This window comes from Misgurnus anguillicaudatus, chromosome 22, assembly GCF_027580225.2.
Source record: "Misgurnus anguillicaudatus chromosome 22, ASM2758022v2, whole genome shotgun sequence".
Classification (NCBI taxonomy): domain Eukaryota; kingdom Metazoa; phylum Chordata; class Actinopteri; order Cypriniformes; family Cobitidae; genus Misgurnus; species Misgurnus anguillicaudatus.
In genome coordinates this window covers 46,816,133-46,828,104 of record NC_073358.2, presented here as the reverse complement: position 1 = coordinate 46,828,104, position 11,972 = coordinate 46,816,133, and the positions used below count along the sequence as shown (strand labels likewise).

General features: G+C 36.8%; 2 protein-coding genes across 6 annotated transcripts; one reads left to right on the top strand and one right to left on the bottom strand.

Moving 5' to 3' along the window:
• Positions 1-510: 510 nt before the first annotated feature.
• On the bottom strand, positions 511-2,733 carry sdf2l1 (stromal cell-derived factor 2-like 1). Its single transcript, XM_055198456.2, has 3 exons — positions 2,450-2,733; positions 1,231-1,427; positions 511-1,064 (listed from the first exon to the last, which is right to left on the bottom strand). Exons 1-3 carry the CDS (start codon positions 2,640-2,642, stop codon positions 786-788), a joined length of 669 nt encoding a protein of 222 aa, XP_055054431.1. The 5' UTR covers positions 2,643-2,733; the 3' UTR covers positions 511-785.
• A 1,247-nt stretch (positions 2,734-3,980) lies between these two features.
• On the top strand, positions 3,981-10,488 carry ydjc (YdjC chitooligosaccharide deacetylase homolog). 5 transcript variants are annotated; one of them, XM_055198458.2, is made up of 7 exons: positions 3,981-4,131; positions 5,031-5,154; positions 5,498-5,679; positions 6,053-6,209; positions 8,847-8,946; positions 9,398-9,575; positions 9,871-10,488. In XM_055198458.2, exons 3-7 carry the CDS (start codon positions 5,516-5,518, stop codon positions 10,232-10,234), a joined length of 963 nt encoding a protein of 320 aa, XP_055054433.2. In that variant the 5' UTR covers positions 3,981-4,131; positions 5,031-5,154; positions 5,498-5,515; the 3' UTR covers positions 10,235-10,488. The 5 variants fall into 5 exon arrangements, with proteins under 5 accessions (XP_055054433.2, XP_055054436.2, XP_055054437.2 ...); XM_055198461.2 differs by having other exon boundaries at positions 5,470-5,679; XM_055198462.2 differs by lacking the exon at positions 5,031-5,154 and having other exon boundaries at positions 3,988-4,131.
• Positions 10,489-11,972: the final 1,484 nt, after the last annotated feature.

Sequence of the window (11,972 nt, the reverse complement as noted above, 5' to 3'; positions counted from 1 at the left end):
ACAACCAAAAACTGCACATTTTTGCTCACAACTACAAAGTGCCAATTTTAACATGCTATAATAAATTATCTATATGATATGTTGAGCTAAAACTTCACATATGTACTCTGGGGACACCAAAGATGTATTTGACATCTTAAAAGTCTTGTGAAATGTCCTGTTTAAAACAACTTGACAGAATTGTCATTTTTCTATCTCTTTAACATTGTACATGGGAGGGGAATCATAAGTAACAAACTATAGCTAATAATATTTCTTAACTGGCATGGACAGCAATGAAACCTTTAATACTAATGTTTTCAAAAACATTTATTTAAACTTTTATCAAATTGTGTCCATGTTTGGTCATATACGAGCGGAAAACTAAATGAACTATATCCAGAAAAATGTCAGGATTTGCTGTGTGCAAATGTATTCCTATTTATTTACTTTTTTTTAGCATTATTCAATTGTTCCAAATATGAGCAATGTGTTGGTAGATCGAAGTATAAATAATATAAAATACACTCATTTGCGGTCCACAATCAAGTACAAGTTTGTCATTTTAATTCATTTTCTATACAAACCAAAACGTCCCAATCTTAAGAAAACGACGAAACAATAAACAAACCGAGTCCAAAACGATTGTAAAAGTTACAAATTTGCTGCACTACGAGAGTGGTTTGACCAACAAATGTACATTCCCTAAGAAACTGAAGGTTTAAATAAGAAAGATTTCACAGCGGACGTGAGTCGAGTTCTTGGTTGTTCAGAGTACAGCGCGGTTTGTCTCCATCAGCCCATCATCAGAGTTCATCATGGCGCATTGGATCACTGCTGGGCTGAATGAAAACGCCCTCCATTACCTTCCAGTAGTTATGGTGATTGGGCGACGGCATTCCATGGACCTCACGCTGGCCTCTGATTGGATGACCATACTGTTCTCCAGTAACACTGAGGAAAACCTCAGTGCCGGCGTGTTTGAATCGCACGGCATCGTCTCGCTCCCAGAATGTTGCGCTGCACTGTACTATCCATACATCTAAACTATCACCTTCTCCATCTTCCCCAAATGCACTCACTTCCTGCAGGCACAAAACACATTTTTAATAAATACATTCGGATAATACAAATCTAGTCATTTACAGGACTTAACCAGTAGGCAAGCAGAATGAGAATGCATATTTGCAGCCTCTGGAGACTTCAAATGTGTTAATACTACAGTTAAAATGTGTGCATGTGAAAAAATACCTGGTTGCTGGACAGTGGAGAGGTAAAGTGATGCGAGTGTAAGTTGCGGCCCGTCTTCATGTGTGTGATTCGTATGGCCTGACCACATTGAATGGGTACTCCTCGTTGGCAAGGTTCATCGGGTTTCCCACGGATACGCCAGTAACTGTTGGCATCATCTGCCAAATCCACACCAGTTACTGACTGCTGCCCACTACCTGCAGAGATTACAAATGTGACTTGTTAGTGTTAAAGGGACAGTTCACCCTAAAAAAATCATTTATTCATTCTAAACCTGTATGAGTTTCTTTCATCTGTTGAACACAAAAAAAGATATTTTGATAAACGACGATTACCACACAGTTAATGGCACCCATTGACTTTCATAGTAGGATAAACAAATACTATGGGAGTAAATAGGTACCATTAACACTGTGGCTACCCCATCATGTATTAAATTATCTTTTGTAAAAACAGAAAAAAAAATCATACAGGTTTAGACTATAAATTTGTCAAATATTCAAATTATTAGCACAGATTATGTGCTGTATGCAACTGTGATACAGACACGTATATAATGTATACCTTGCAATGGACTGCAAGCCATTTCGGCGTCATCCAAATGAAATAAATGTAAAATGTAAATCATGGTATCAGTTGGTATTTTATATATGGCACTTTATACACATTTACATGTATGCATTTTATCCAAAGCAACTTAAAGAGCATTCAGCATTTCATTTATTAGTATTTGTGATGCTGAGATTGAACCCATGACCTTTGCTTTGCTGAGGCACAAACCTTTGAGCCACAGGAACACTGCAGCTTAAATATATGAATGATTATCGTGTTTACATGGTACTTGCGAGACTACCATAGTATTACCATACTTTCCATCTTATTACCATGGCACTATCTCTATTGTGGGTGCACCTGTCGTCAGATACGTAATTACATGTATCTACCGCTACCAGATATGAACCAATAAACTACCAAAAATAAAACAGATTTGGGCAGAAAGACTGCCAAATAGAGGCTGACAGTTTTATTATTACTGATGGGATAGATTTGAAGTTATCAAGTTAGCTTCCTGGCTAATGCATGCACAGCTGCTATAACGCTGAGCAAATATGCAAATAAAACAACCATCGAATACTAAATTATAACTTAGTATTGTTTTACGACTAACTTGACCAAATCAATAAAGCTAGATGATATTCATCGTTCACACTCGTTATACCTGAGCCGTATTTGACATCATGCGAGTGGAGTCTGACGCTGTGCCGGGTGTTCATCAGTTTAACAAGAGATCCGCACGTGACATAGCTCGAATCCACATCACGACCACCGCACTGAGTAAACATGACACAAAATAAAACCAAATCCAGAAGGACGGCTGTAACTTTTAATTGCCCCATCGTCAAAGCTCGCATTTATCTACATAACAGAAAGATGGATACGGAGAGTCCCATTCAAACGCCGACTCGCTTTCTAACCAATCGAGTCATGACAAGTCCGAAAACAAGGAAGTGATCGGAGAGCACACACGGAACTCGGTGATTGGTTGAAGCGTCGCGACGTCACTTTCGGTTAAAAAAGATTGTTTAAAGTTACACGATATGTATTTGCTATATTTGTTCAGTAAATTGATTTGTAATGATTATCATCTTGTTTACTGATTGTATTGTGACTTGCAAAAAATAATAGTTACACACTGAACTCATGTAATTGTATTATTTATTTATATTTGTTTTTTTCTGGCAGCTAATGGTAATAATCTTACTATGTTGAAAAAAATCGAACTATGTAATAACGTATTGTTCTTGTGCTTTTATATAATAAAATAAAAAGTTTCTGTTTTGACATACCTTACAGTTAAAGTCCATCCATCTATCCGCCCATTCTCCGAAACCACTGCTTTGAATAAAAGAGTCAATAAATGAAAATTAAATGTTAATTCCTGTTTAACGAAAAAATTGTTATACAATATGGCTTGCTTAAAATCACTTATAGGCTATTTATAGACAATTTATACTTTTAAACAGTTTATGAAAAAGCAAATATTGACAATGTACAAACATACAAGCTCATCAAATTATTGCTTTGATCAAATTTAATTGCTTATTGAACAGCTTGGGGGTTTAAAATTTAGCGCGTCCCACCTTTCATACGTTTACTCTCTCTGGCGCCATCTGCAGGAGACCGCGCGACGTTGCAATTCTGCCCTGCTTGTGCGCACACGTGTCTGCGCTGAGATACCAAATACGATGAATAAAATAATAAATAATAAAAACATAAAATACTTCCTACGTGATCGTTTATTGCCTTACTGAAATATTGCCATTCCTTAAAAATAATGTAACTGTTTTCGGTATTTAGCTACAATTACTTATATTTATAATGTTAGGAAAACAACGCACGACTGTCTGCGTAAAAAAATTTGAAGGAGCGCAGAAAATGCTTTGCAATGCTGTCATGACGTCATGCAAGAACAACGTGTCATGTATGTATCCATCCCCTTGTGTTAAAAAAACATAATCTAACTCTGTCAATTGTGTTTCAAAGGTTACTTTACAAAACATGTAACTTAAGTAAATTTCTAAAAGTTATGTTTTGAATTAAATAAACTTCCCAAAGCACAGACGTGTAAACCAGATGTGTACGTACTCTCTCTCTCTCTCTCTCTCTCTCTCTCTCTCTCTCTCTCTCTCTCTTTCTCTCTCTCTCTCTCTCTCTCTCTCTCTCTCTCTCTCTCTCTCTCTCTCTCTCTCAGTGACTTTTTCTTTTTTCATATCTCTATATGAGGTTACGTGTCTAGGAAAACTATTCACAAGACACCACGTATGCAAAGTCACACCTGATGTCTGAGGTCTTTACAAGGATTAAGGATCACGTTCCTAAAAACGTGGATTGTTGTCTCTGGTGAGTATAACCTAGATCACAACATGTTTTCAATACTACTTAAGAAGCCTAAACAAGTTATAACAACTAATAGAGTAGTCCATCTTCTGATTATCTTTAAAAAAGCAAAATAAAAATGTATTATTTTCTTGCCAAAACTTTCTTTTTCAGTCATGTCTGTTTTAATGGCTTCCTGATGCTTGTAGATTCAACAGCTAAAAAAGGATTTGCCAAAATATGAACACATTTGAAAGATGATGTGTCTCTTTTAACTTAATTTTAAACAAGTAAATATTTTAAAAATAATAACTTTATATTTTACATTTATGACTTCACAGCTAATAGTTGCATTGTTATTTAAAGACATATAGGCCTATATTAACATCAATGTCCTACATGCTCCTCATGTTGTGATCTCATTTGTTTTAGTATGAGTCGACAGAAGTTATTTCGAAAGCTTCAGTTATTCTTGCTTTCACACATAGATCCATACTGTACTGTTTTGTAAGACCTAGGCCTATGCTATTTTTCTCTACAAATGTTAATGACAATTTAAGTGAGTCAGTGTAAAAACTAATTATTTACTGCAAGCTAATGATGATGATGATGCACATCGTAATATAATACAGGTATGTAAATTAAATATGTCACTGTAACTCAAAAGCATTGCTTTAGAAGCACAAAAGTTATTTTTTTATTCCCAGGAACGTATGCTCCAATGCATAACTTTTGTGCTACATACAATCTTGCTCTCTGCTCCTGGCATACATTGTACTAGGCCTAATTTTTACGTTACTGGATTATTTAATCAAATCTATTATTCCCATTTTAATAAATCCTTTTACTGTGTATTGATTCTACATGCATCACTAGTGGAAACTCGACTTAGATGTTGGCGTTATTTTAATCACATTCTATAGAGGGCGCTATAACTCCGGAAAAGGAAATTGCATTATAACGCATTCGGCCGGGTCTGAACCGCACAGGGTTGGACACGATACATTATAAAACCCGACGGATGGCAAACACATTACATTAAAATGGGTAAGTGATTACAACATCCTTCCTGTCAGATATTTAAACATTGAATAAGAGATGATTTAGTCTTTTTAGTGATTCGTTTCTTAGAATTACCGGCTGTTAATAGATCAAAGGGTTAAATGAAATCCATGAAACCCAATGAGTTATCGGATTTGTTAGATTAAAGTGGCACTGGCAGCTAACATGTTAACACGGACGTAGACCTAAGGATCTGATACAGTCATGTTTATTAAGTGACGTGTTAATTCAAAGAAACATTGTTTCCTGCTTTCCTGCCTGAATGATTTCATCCTTCACCACCACACGACTCCTCCTAAGACTTTTATTATTTAACTGTTGGTGTCAGCATCGAGCAGAGGACAAGATGCCTCAACCCAAAGTGAAGCTGGTGGTGACAGGGGATGATTTTGGGTACTGCGAGAGAAGAAATCAAGGGATTGTGGATTGCTATAGAGCTGGTGGGATCTCCAATGTGTCTCTTTTGGTGAATGCAGTTTCGGCGAAGCATGCCGCAGATTTGGCTAAAAGGTACTGCATTTCTTCATACCACTTTAATACTTTGAATTGCTTTGTGTTTGTACATTAGCCTACCTACGTGTATGTGTATGTTGCAATTTTACTTGGAAATTGGTGACGATGATGCATCATGACTCTGTATAGTCAAGTTTGGGTAAAGGCAGACATGTTAAATGTGTTAAATGTATTCTAGGCTATATATTTGATCATTTCTTTGATTTGTTTTACCTTTTTATTTTTGTTTTATCAACTGTTTATTCTAAAATGTACCTGCAACAGTGTTAAATCATAAAAGTGCTGGAGAAATCAATTTGAATTAAATTTAGGAAAAAAATCAGTTGGGTGATGGATTCAGATGCATTTATACTATTATGTGAACACTCAGGTATAACATTCCTATTGGACTCCATGCGAATCTCTCAGAAGGTCTACCCGTTTTCCAGAAACTGACAGGATCAACGCTTCTTAACAAAGATGGGTTCTTTCATGGAAAGATGGGATTCCGGGAGGTTCTGCAGAAGGGGCAGCTCAAGATGTCGGAGGTAAAACAGGACACACTCATCCACGGATGAGACAAACTGAAAGGAAACTTAGCATCCATGTGGTACTGCTTGTCAAAATATACTAAAAAGCAAATATTGTTGAGGATTCTTATACCAATGCATATATTTAGTAGTCATACAGTAAATCTGTGCCAAGAGGTGATTTTAAATGGGTATCTGTGCCAAAGGTGTGGATTTATATTCAGGTTTGCTTGCTCAGAATGGGTAAGCGCTGAAGGACTTTGCTCTGAAAAAGATATGACATTTATGGTATTTTGTTCTTTTTAATCTAAGTACTTAGAACAGTATAAAGCAAACAAGGCACTCTGTTATGTAACGCTTACAGCAGTAATGTCAGATATGTAAATCATAAATTGTTATCAATGAAAAAGAAAAAATATTGACATATTATTCACTAACTTATTTGTTTATGTATGCATTTTGTTTTAATGTATTCTGCATGTTTGTGTATAGTTGGTTCAAGCATAAAATAATTACAAAAATTCTGACAAATAAGATTAACGGATGCCTCAGGGTCAGAAAAGCATTGAAAAAAGATTTGTTGGTTCAACATAAAAAGTAACAGGGTTCCCACCGGTCCTTGAAAGTTTGTGAATCTGGGCGAAAAAATTCAAGGCCCTGGGAAGTTTTTGAAAATATACATACAAAACGGGTCATTGAAAGTGCTTGAATATAAAAATTCAAGACTTTTTAAGCTTTAAATGCTTATATCTTCTGTATGCGAATGTTGATTCATACCAAAATGCTTTTTTGCAAAGTTGTGTTTGACACATGAAAACGTTTGGGGTTACGTATGTAACGGTTGTTCCCTGAGAAGGGAACGAGACGCTGCATCTCCCTTGCCATAATTCCTGCGTCCCTTTAATGCCATATTTGGCAGTATTTCAGATCTACTTCCTGACTCCCGCGTCACCCTGTCTTTGTCGTTAAGCAGTGACGCAACACAAGTTCCCTCGAAAGGGAACAGCAATAATGTATCTTAAAAGGTAACGCGATGTAACCTTGCTCTCAGTTGAAATGTGTCCCCACATTTAGTCATTGAATTTGAGGGTATTGGACCAGGAAAGTCCTTGAAAGGTCCTTGAATGCGAATGTAACTTACTTCAGGGTTCCCAATGTAAAAAAAATGCAGCATGAAGTAAAACAACTTGGTTTTGCAAGTCAGTTCAACTTACTGTTTTAAGTTTTAGGTTGTGAAAAGTTGACATAGCTTATAAAATCAAGTAAAAAGTGGTAACTTAATTATTTAAGTTAAAGTAACACAAATGCTGCATATTTTTTACAGTGTATACCTGGTTGCATTAAAAGTTTAACCCGTTAATTGGCGCTGTCCCGTGTAATACTTTAATTGCATTCATAAACATGTGGTTGTTTTCTGTGATGGGAAAGAAACATAAGCCATCAACATCTAATAATTTCCACGAGAGGCACTCGGGAGACGGGTGCTTGTTCTCCCGACAGCATCAAGCTTCTCATGCTAACACATTGACCCCAGGAGATCTTATGAAAAACTTTCCATAATTTTACTCAAAGTCAACGAAAATCGAGCAGGACCAAAACATTTGACATGATCGCTGTAAAAAACGTTAAGCGAGGACGTCAAGTATAACCGCAGAAATGACAGTGTTCTTAATATGACAAAGTAAGTATTTGGATTAATGACATTAATGTTTATATTTTTAATTAGTGTGTACAACTAGTCAATTAAATGAATATAACATGGCAAAGATGAATGCACATTTATATAGGCTATTGATTCAATAGTTTTTTAACATTTTGAATAAAAACTTGTCATGGATTTATTGCATTTTGCGGAAAAAATAATCAGTTTTTATAATAAATCTTTGAAAATCAACTTATGGATTTGAATTTTTTATGTTTATATAACCTAAAGATGCTATGTGAAAGTTTGTAACAGAAAATAGTTGTTTTCATTTTGTCACTTTCTTGGTATAGAAAACACGTTTTTACCAAAATTTGTCAAAATGGATTTATTGCGTTTTGGAACCAAACTCTTCATTTATTTTCCAGAATCTGTGTGCATTCACACACATACTGTAAAGACACGTGACGTATTTAAATTCCTGCACTTGTTAGTTTTTTTAAACAGCGTCTCAAGTTTGCTTATTATCCGTGGTTTCTCCAGAGAAAAATGCGTATGCATATGTGTTTATGACAAGATCATAAGGAGCGCGTGATGCGCTGTTCTGTCATGCTGGTGAATGCTCTCAGCTTCACCACGGATAATGACGAGCTCCCTGATCTTTGCTTCAGTCCAGTTTTCCGACATTTCTCCTTGTGAATGTTGATCTGCGTTTAAATCCCTGCGTCAAAGAGCAGAACCATAACTTCTTGTTGCAATGACACTCGCGTCCTCACTATGGCATGCCCCTTACAGCATTTTCTGCATCTTATTCACAAAAAATGCTTTCCGTGTATGTTACAGCAATGATACTACGTCCTATTTACGGGAGCGATTCCAGAAAATTTTGGGACGTGTTTGTGTTCAATTTATGAAAATTGTTTGGGAACAAAGTGCTGTGTGAATGGGGTCTAGTACTGATTTTATATTTGTGTTTAGTTAAAGACAAACAATTGTGTTGTTATGTCTTAAAGGTGGATGTTGAGCTTAGGGCACAGGTAAACCGTTTCTGTGAACTGATTGGACACATGCCCGATCATATGGATGGCCATCAGCATGTTCATGTGCTGCCAGGTGAGGCCAAAGTGCTTTTTAACAATCCTAATGATAATTGTCATTGCTTCATATGCACTAGTTTCATTGTGTTGTTTTTATATTATAACCCATAACTCACTAATCTTAAACCAGAGAATAAATAGTTTTACAGAATCGGAGCATACATTTAAAATATTTGTCTATGTACTAAGATTTACATTCGTAAGTTAGTATACATATGTACATAGTTTTAAATCTTAGTATTGTATAATATCGTATACGAGTGTGATAAATATAGTTTACTTGTAATTTGTGATACATTTCCCAAAAATGTTTAAGAATCCACTTAATTAAAAGTTTGAGATTAATATGAGATATAATTAAATTTCTTGGGCCTAATTGATCTCTAAATGCCAACAAATAAATCTGTAGACAAAGTGATTACATTTACTTTATTCCTGTTTATTTATGTCTACATAATTGCATTCAGAGGTCAGAGAAGTGTTTGCCCGAGTGCTCTCAGATTTTGGGATCACCTACACACGGGTGCCTGTGGAGCCCGGCCTTACGTTCTGCACGTTCCTCCCGTCCCATCTTCGATACTTCTACACACAGGTTGAAAAAGATGCCCTTGAATCTGTTGAGGTCTTTCATCGACATGGCATTAGGTATGTAAGCTGTTCAAGGAAGTCATTTTGTTTTTTAAAGGGTCACATGATCCTGGCTGGCATATCAACATCAGTTACTTGGCAACCTGAGGTTGTTTATTAGCTTTCCTGGGATCTTAAAACCCTCCCGTACATATAAAAATTACATAATTTTATGTTCCTTTTTATGCCACACATAAGTGGGCACATACAAAAAAATGTGTAACAATTATAATTGTTACGCACCTGATATAACACAATTTTGAGATGTCAATTTTTATGCCTTAAAGAATCATATAATATTGTGTCCCTTCAGGTGGCCTGACATATATCTGGGTCTAAGCACCATGGGTAAAAACATGTCCATCCCCAACCTCAAACGAGCTTTAGGCTTCACGCTGAAAGCGCAGGCGTCGTCGCTGGATGATGGTGTGATTTCTCCATTAATACTGACACAGACCAGTGAAACCACAGCTGACTCCCATCAACCAGTTACAGCTGAGCTGATGGTGCATCCAGGTTATCCGAGTCATCCGCACCAGGGTGGATGTGGAGAAGGGCCGGATGATTTCTCGCAGTCCACGGACCGACTACACGAACTGAATACTTTAAAGGACCCTTCGGTGCTCAGTTACTACAGGCAACAGGGGATCCACCTCTGTGCCTTTAAACACCTTTAACAACACTCCAGGTCATAGGGGTGCGGTTTTAACTGTGGACTGATTAAACATCTTGGTGCAATTTTTAAATTGGATTTAATTGGGGAAGAAAATCCACATATTTATGTCTGTAATGTACTTTATGAAGATAACTGAACATGTAGCAATTACTTTATATTTAAATTGCAGTGTATTTTCCTGAAGTAAAATGTTTTTAATGAATGTATTTATGAGATTTTTATTTTGAAATCAAATTAAAAGCAAAGTTCATTTTATTCGGTGTGCATCATTTTAATGTTAAAGGATCGACTGAATATGCAATTCAGTATTGGGAAGTACACTGATGCAATAAAAAAAAAAAGAAAATTATGTCATTTTCACACCCTCATGTTGTAAACACAAAAGGTGATATTTTGATATCATCAAATAATGCTGATGAAATATATTGATTTCCATAGTAGGATAAACAAATACCATGGAAGTCAATGGGTCCCATCAACTGTGCTTACCATAATTTCTCAAAGTATCAACTTTTTGTGTTTATAACGACATGAGAAAGTAAATAATAATGTAATAATAAATGTAATTTTGGGTGCACTTTTTGGGTATCCCTTTACATAATCCATTTTTAATAATAAACACATCAAGACAAACCAGTATACACTCACCTAAAGGATTATTAGGAACACCATACTAATACTGCGTTTGACCCCCTTTCGCCTTTAGAACTGCCTTAATTCTACATGGCATTGATTCAACAAGGTGCTGAAAGCATTATTTAGAAATGTTGGCCCATATTGATTGGATAGCATCTTGCAGTTAATGGAAATTTGTGGGATGCACATCCAGGGCACGAAGCTCCTGTTCCACCACATCCCAAAAATGCTCTATTGGGTTGAGATCTGGTGACTGTGGGGGCCATTTTAGACAGTGAACTCATTGTCATTGTCGAGCTTTGTGACATGGTTCATTATCCTGCTGGAAGTAGCCATCAGAGGATGGGTACATGGTGGTCATAAAGGGATGGACATGGTCAGAAACAATGCTCAGGTAGGCCGTGGCATTTAAACGATGCACGATTGGCACTAAGGGGCCTAAAGTGTGCCAAGAAAACACCATTACACCACCACCACCAGCCTGCACAGTGGTAACAAGGCATGATGGATCCATGTTCTCATTCTGTTTACGCCAAATTCTGACTCTACCATCTGAATGTCTCAACAGAAATTGAGACTCATCAGCCCAGGCAACATTTTTTCCAGTCTTCAATTGTCCAATTTTGGTGAGCTTGTGCAAATTGTAGCCTCTTTTTTCTATTTGTAATGGAAATGAGTGGTACCTGGTGGGGTCTTTTGCTGTTGTAGCCCATCCGCCTCAAGGTTGTGCGTGTTGTGGCTTCACAAATGCTTTGCTGCATACCTCGGTTGTAACGAGTGGTTATTTCAGTCAAAGTTGCTCTTCTATCAGCTTGAATCAGTCGGCTCATTCTCCTCTGACCTCTAACATCAAAAAGGCATTTTCGCCCACAGGACTGCCACATACTGGATGTTTTTCTTTTTCACACCATTCTTGGTAAACCCTAGAAATGGTTGTGCGTGAAAATCCCAGTAACTGAACAGATTGTGAAATACTCAGAACGGCCCGTCTGGCACCAACAACCATGCCACGCTCAGAATTGCTTAATTCACCTTTCTTTCCCATTCTGACATTCAGTTTGGAGTTCAGGAGATTGTCTTGACCAGGACCACACCCCTAAATG

What these genes read in the sequence shown, in the direction of transcription:
- sdf2l1 (XM_055198456.2), bottom strand. Translation starts at nt 2,642, where the DNA reads ATGCGAGCTTTGACGATGGGGCAATTAAAAGTTACAGCCGTCCTTCTG. An exon ending in TGATGTCAAATACGGCTCAG is followed by an intron (nt 1,428 to 2,449) that starts GTATAACGAGTG and finishes TAATCTCTGCAG; the next exon opens with GTAGTGGGCAGCAGTCAGTA. An exon ending in CTCCACTGTCCAGCAACCAG is followed by an intron (nt 1,065 to 1,230) that starts GTATTTTTTCAC and finishes TTGTGCCTGCAG; the next exon opens with GAAGTGAGTGCATTTGGGGA.
- ydjc (XM_055198457.2), top strand. Translation starts at nt 5,432, where the DNA reads ATGATTTCATCCTTCACCACCACACGACTCCTCCTAAGACTTTTATTA. An exon ending in GCCGCAGATTTGGCTAAAAG is followed by an intron (nt 5,680 to 6,052) that starts GTACTGCATTTC and finishes GTGAACACTCAG; the next exon opens with GTATAACATTCCTATTGGAC. An exon ending in TTTCATCGACATGGCATTAG is followed by an intron (nt 9,576 to 9,870) that starts GTATGTAAGCTG and finishes GTGTCCCTTCAG; the next exon opens with GTGGCCTGACATATATCTGG.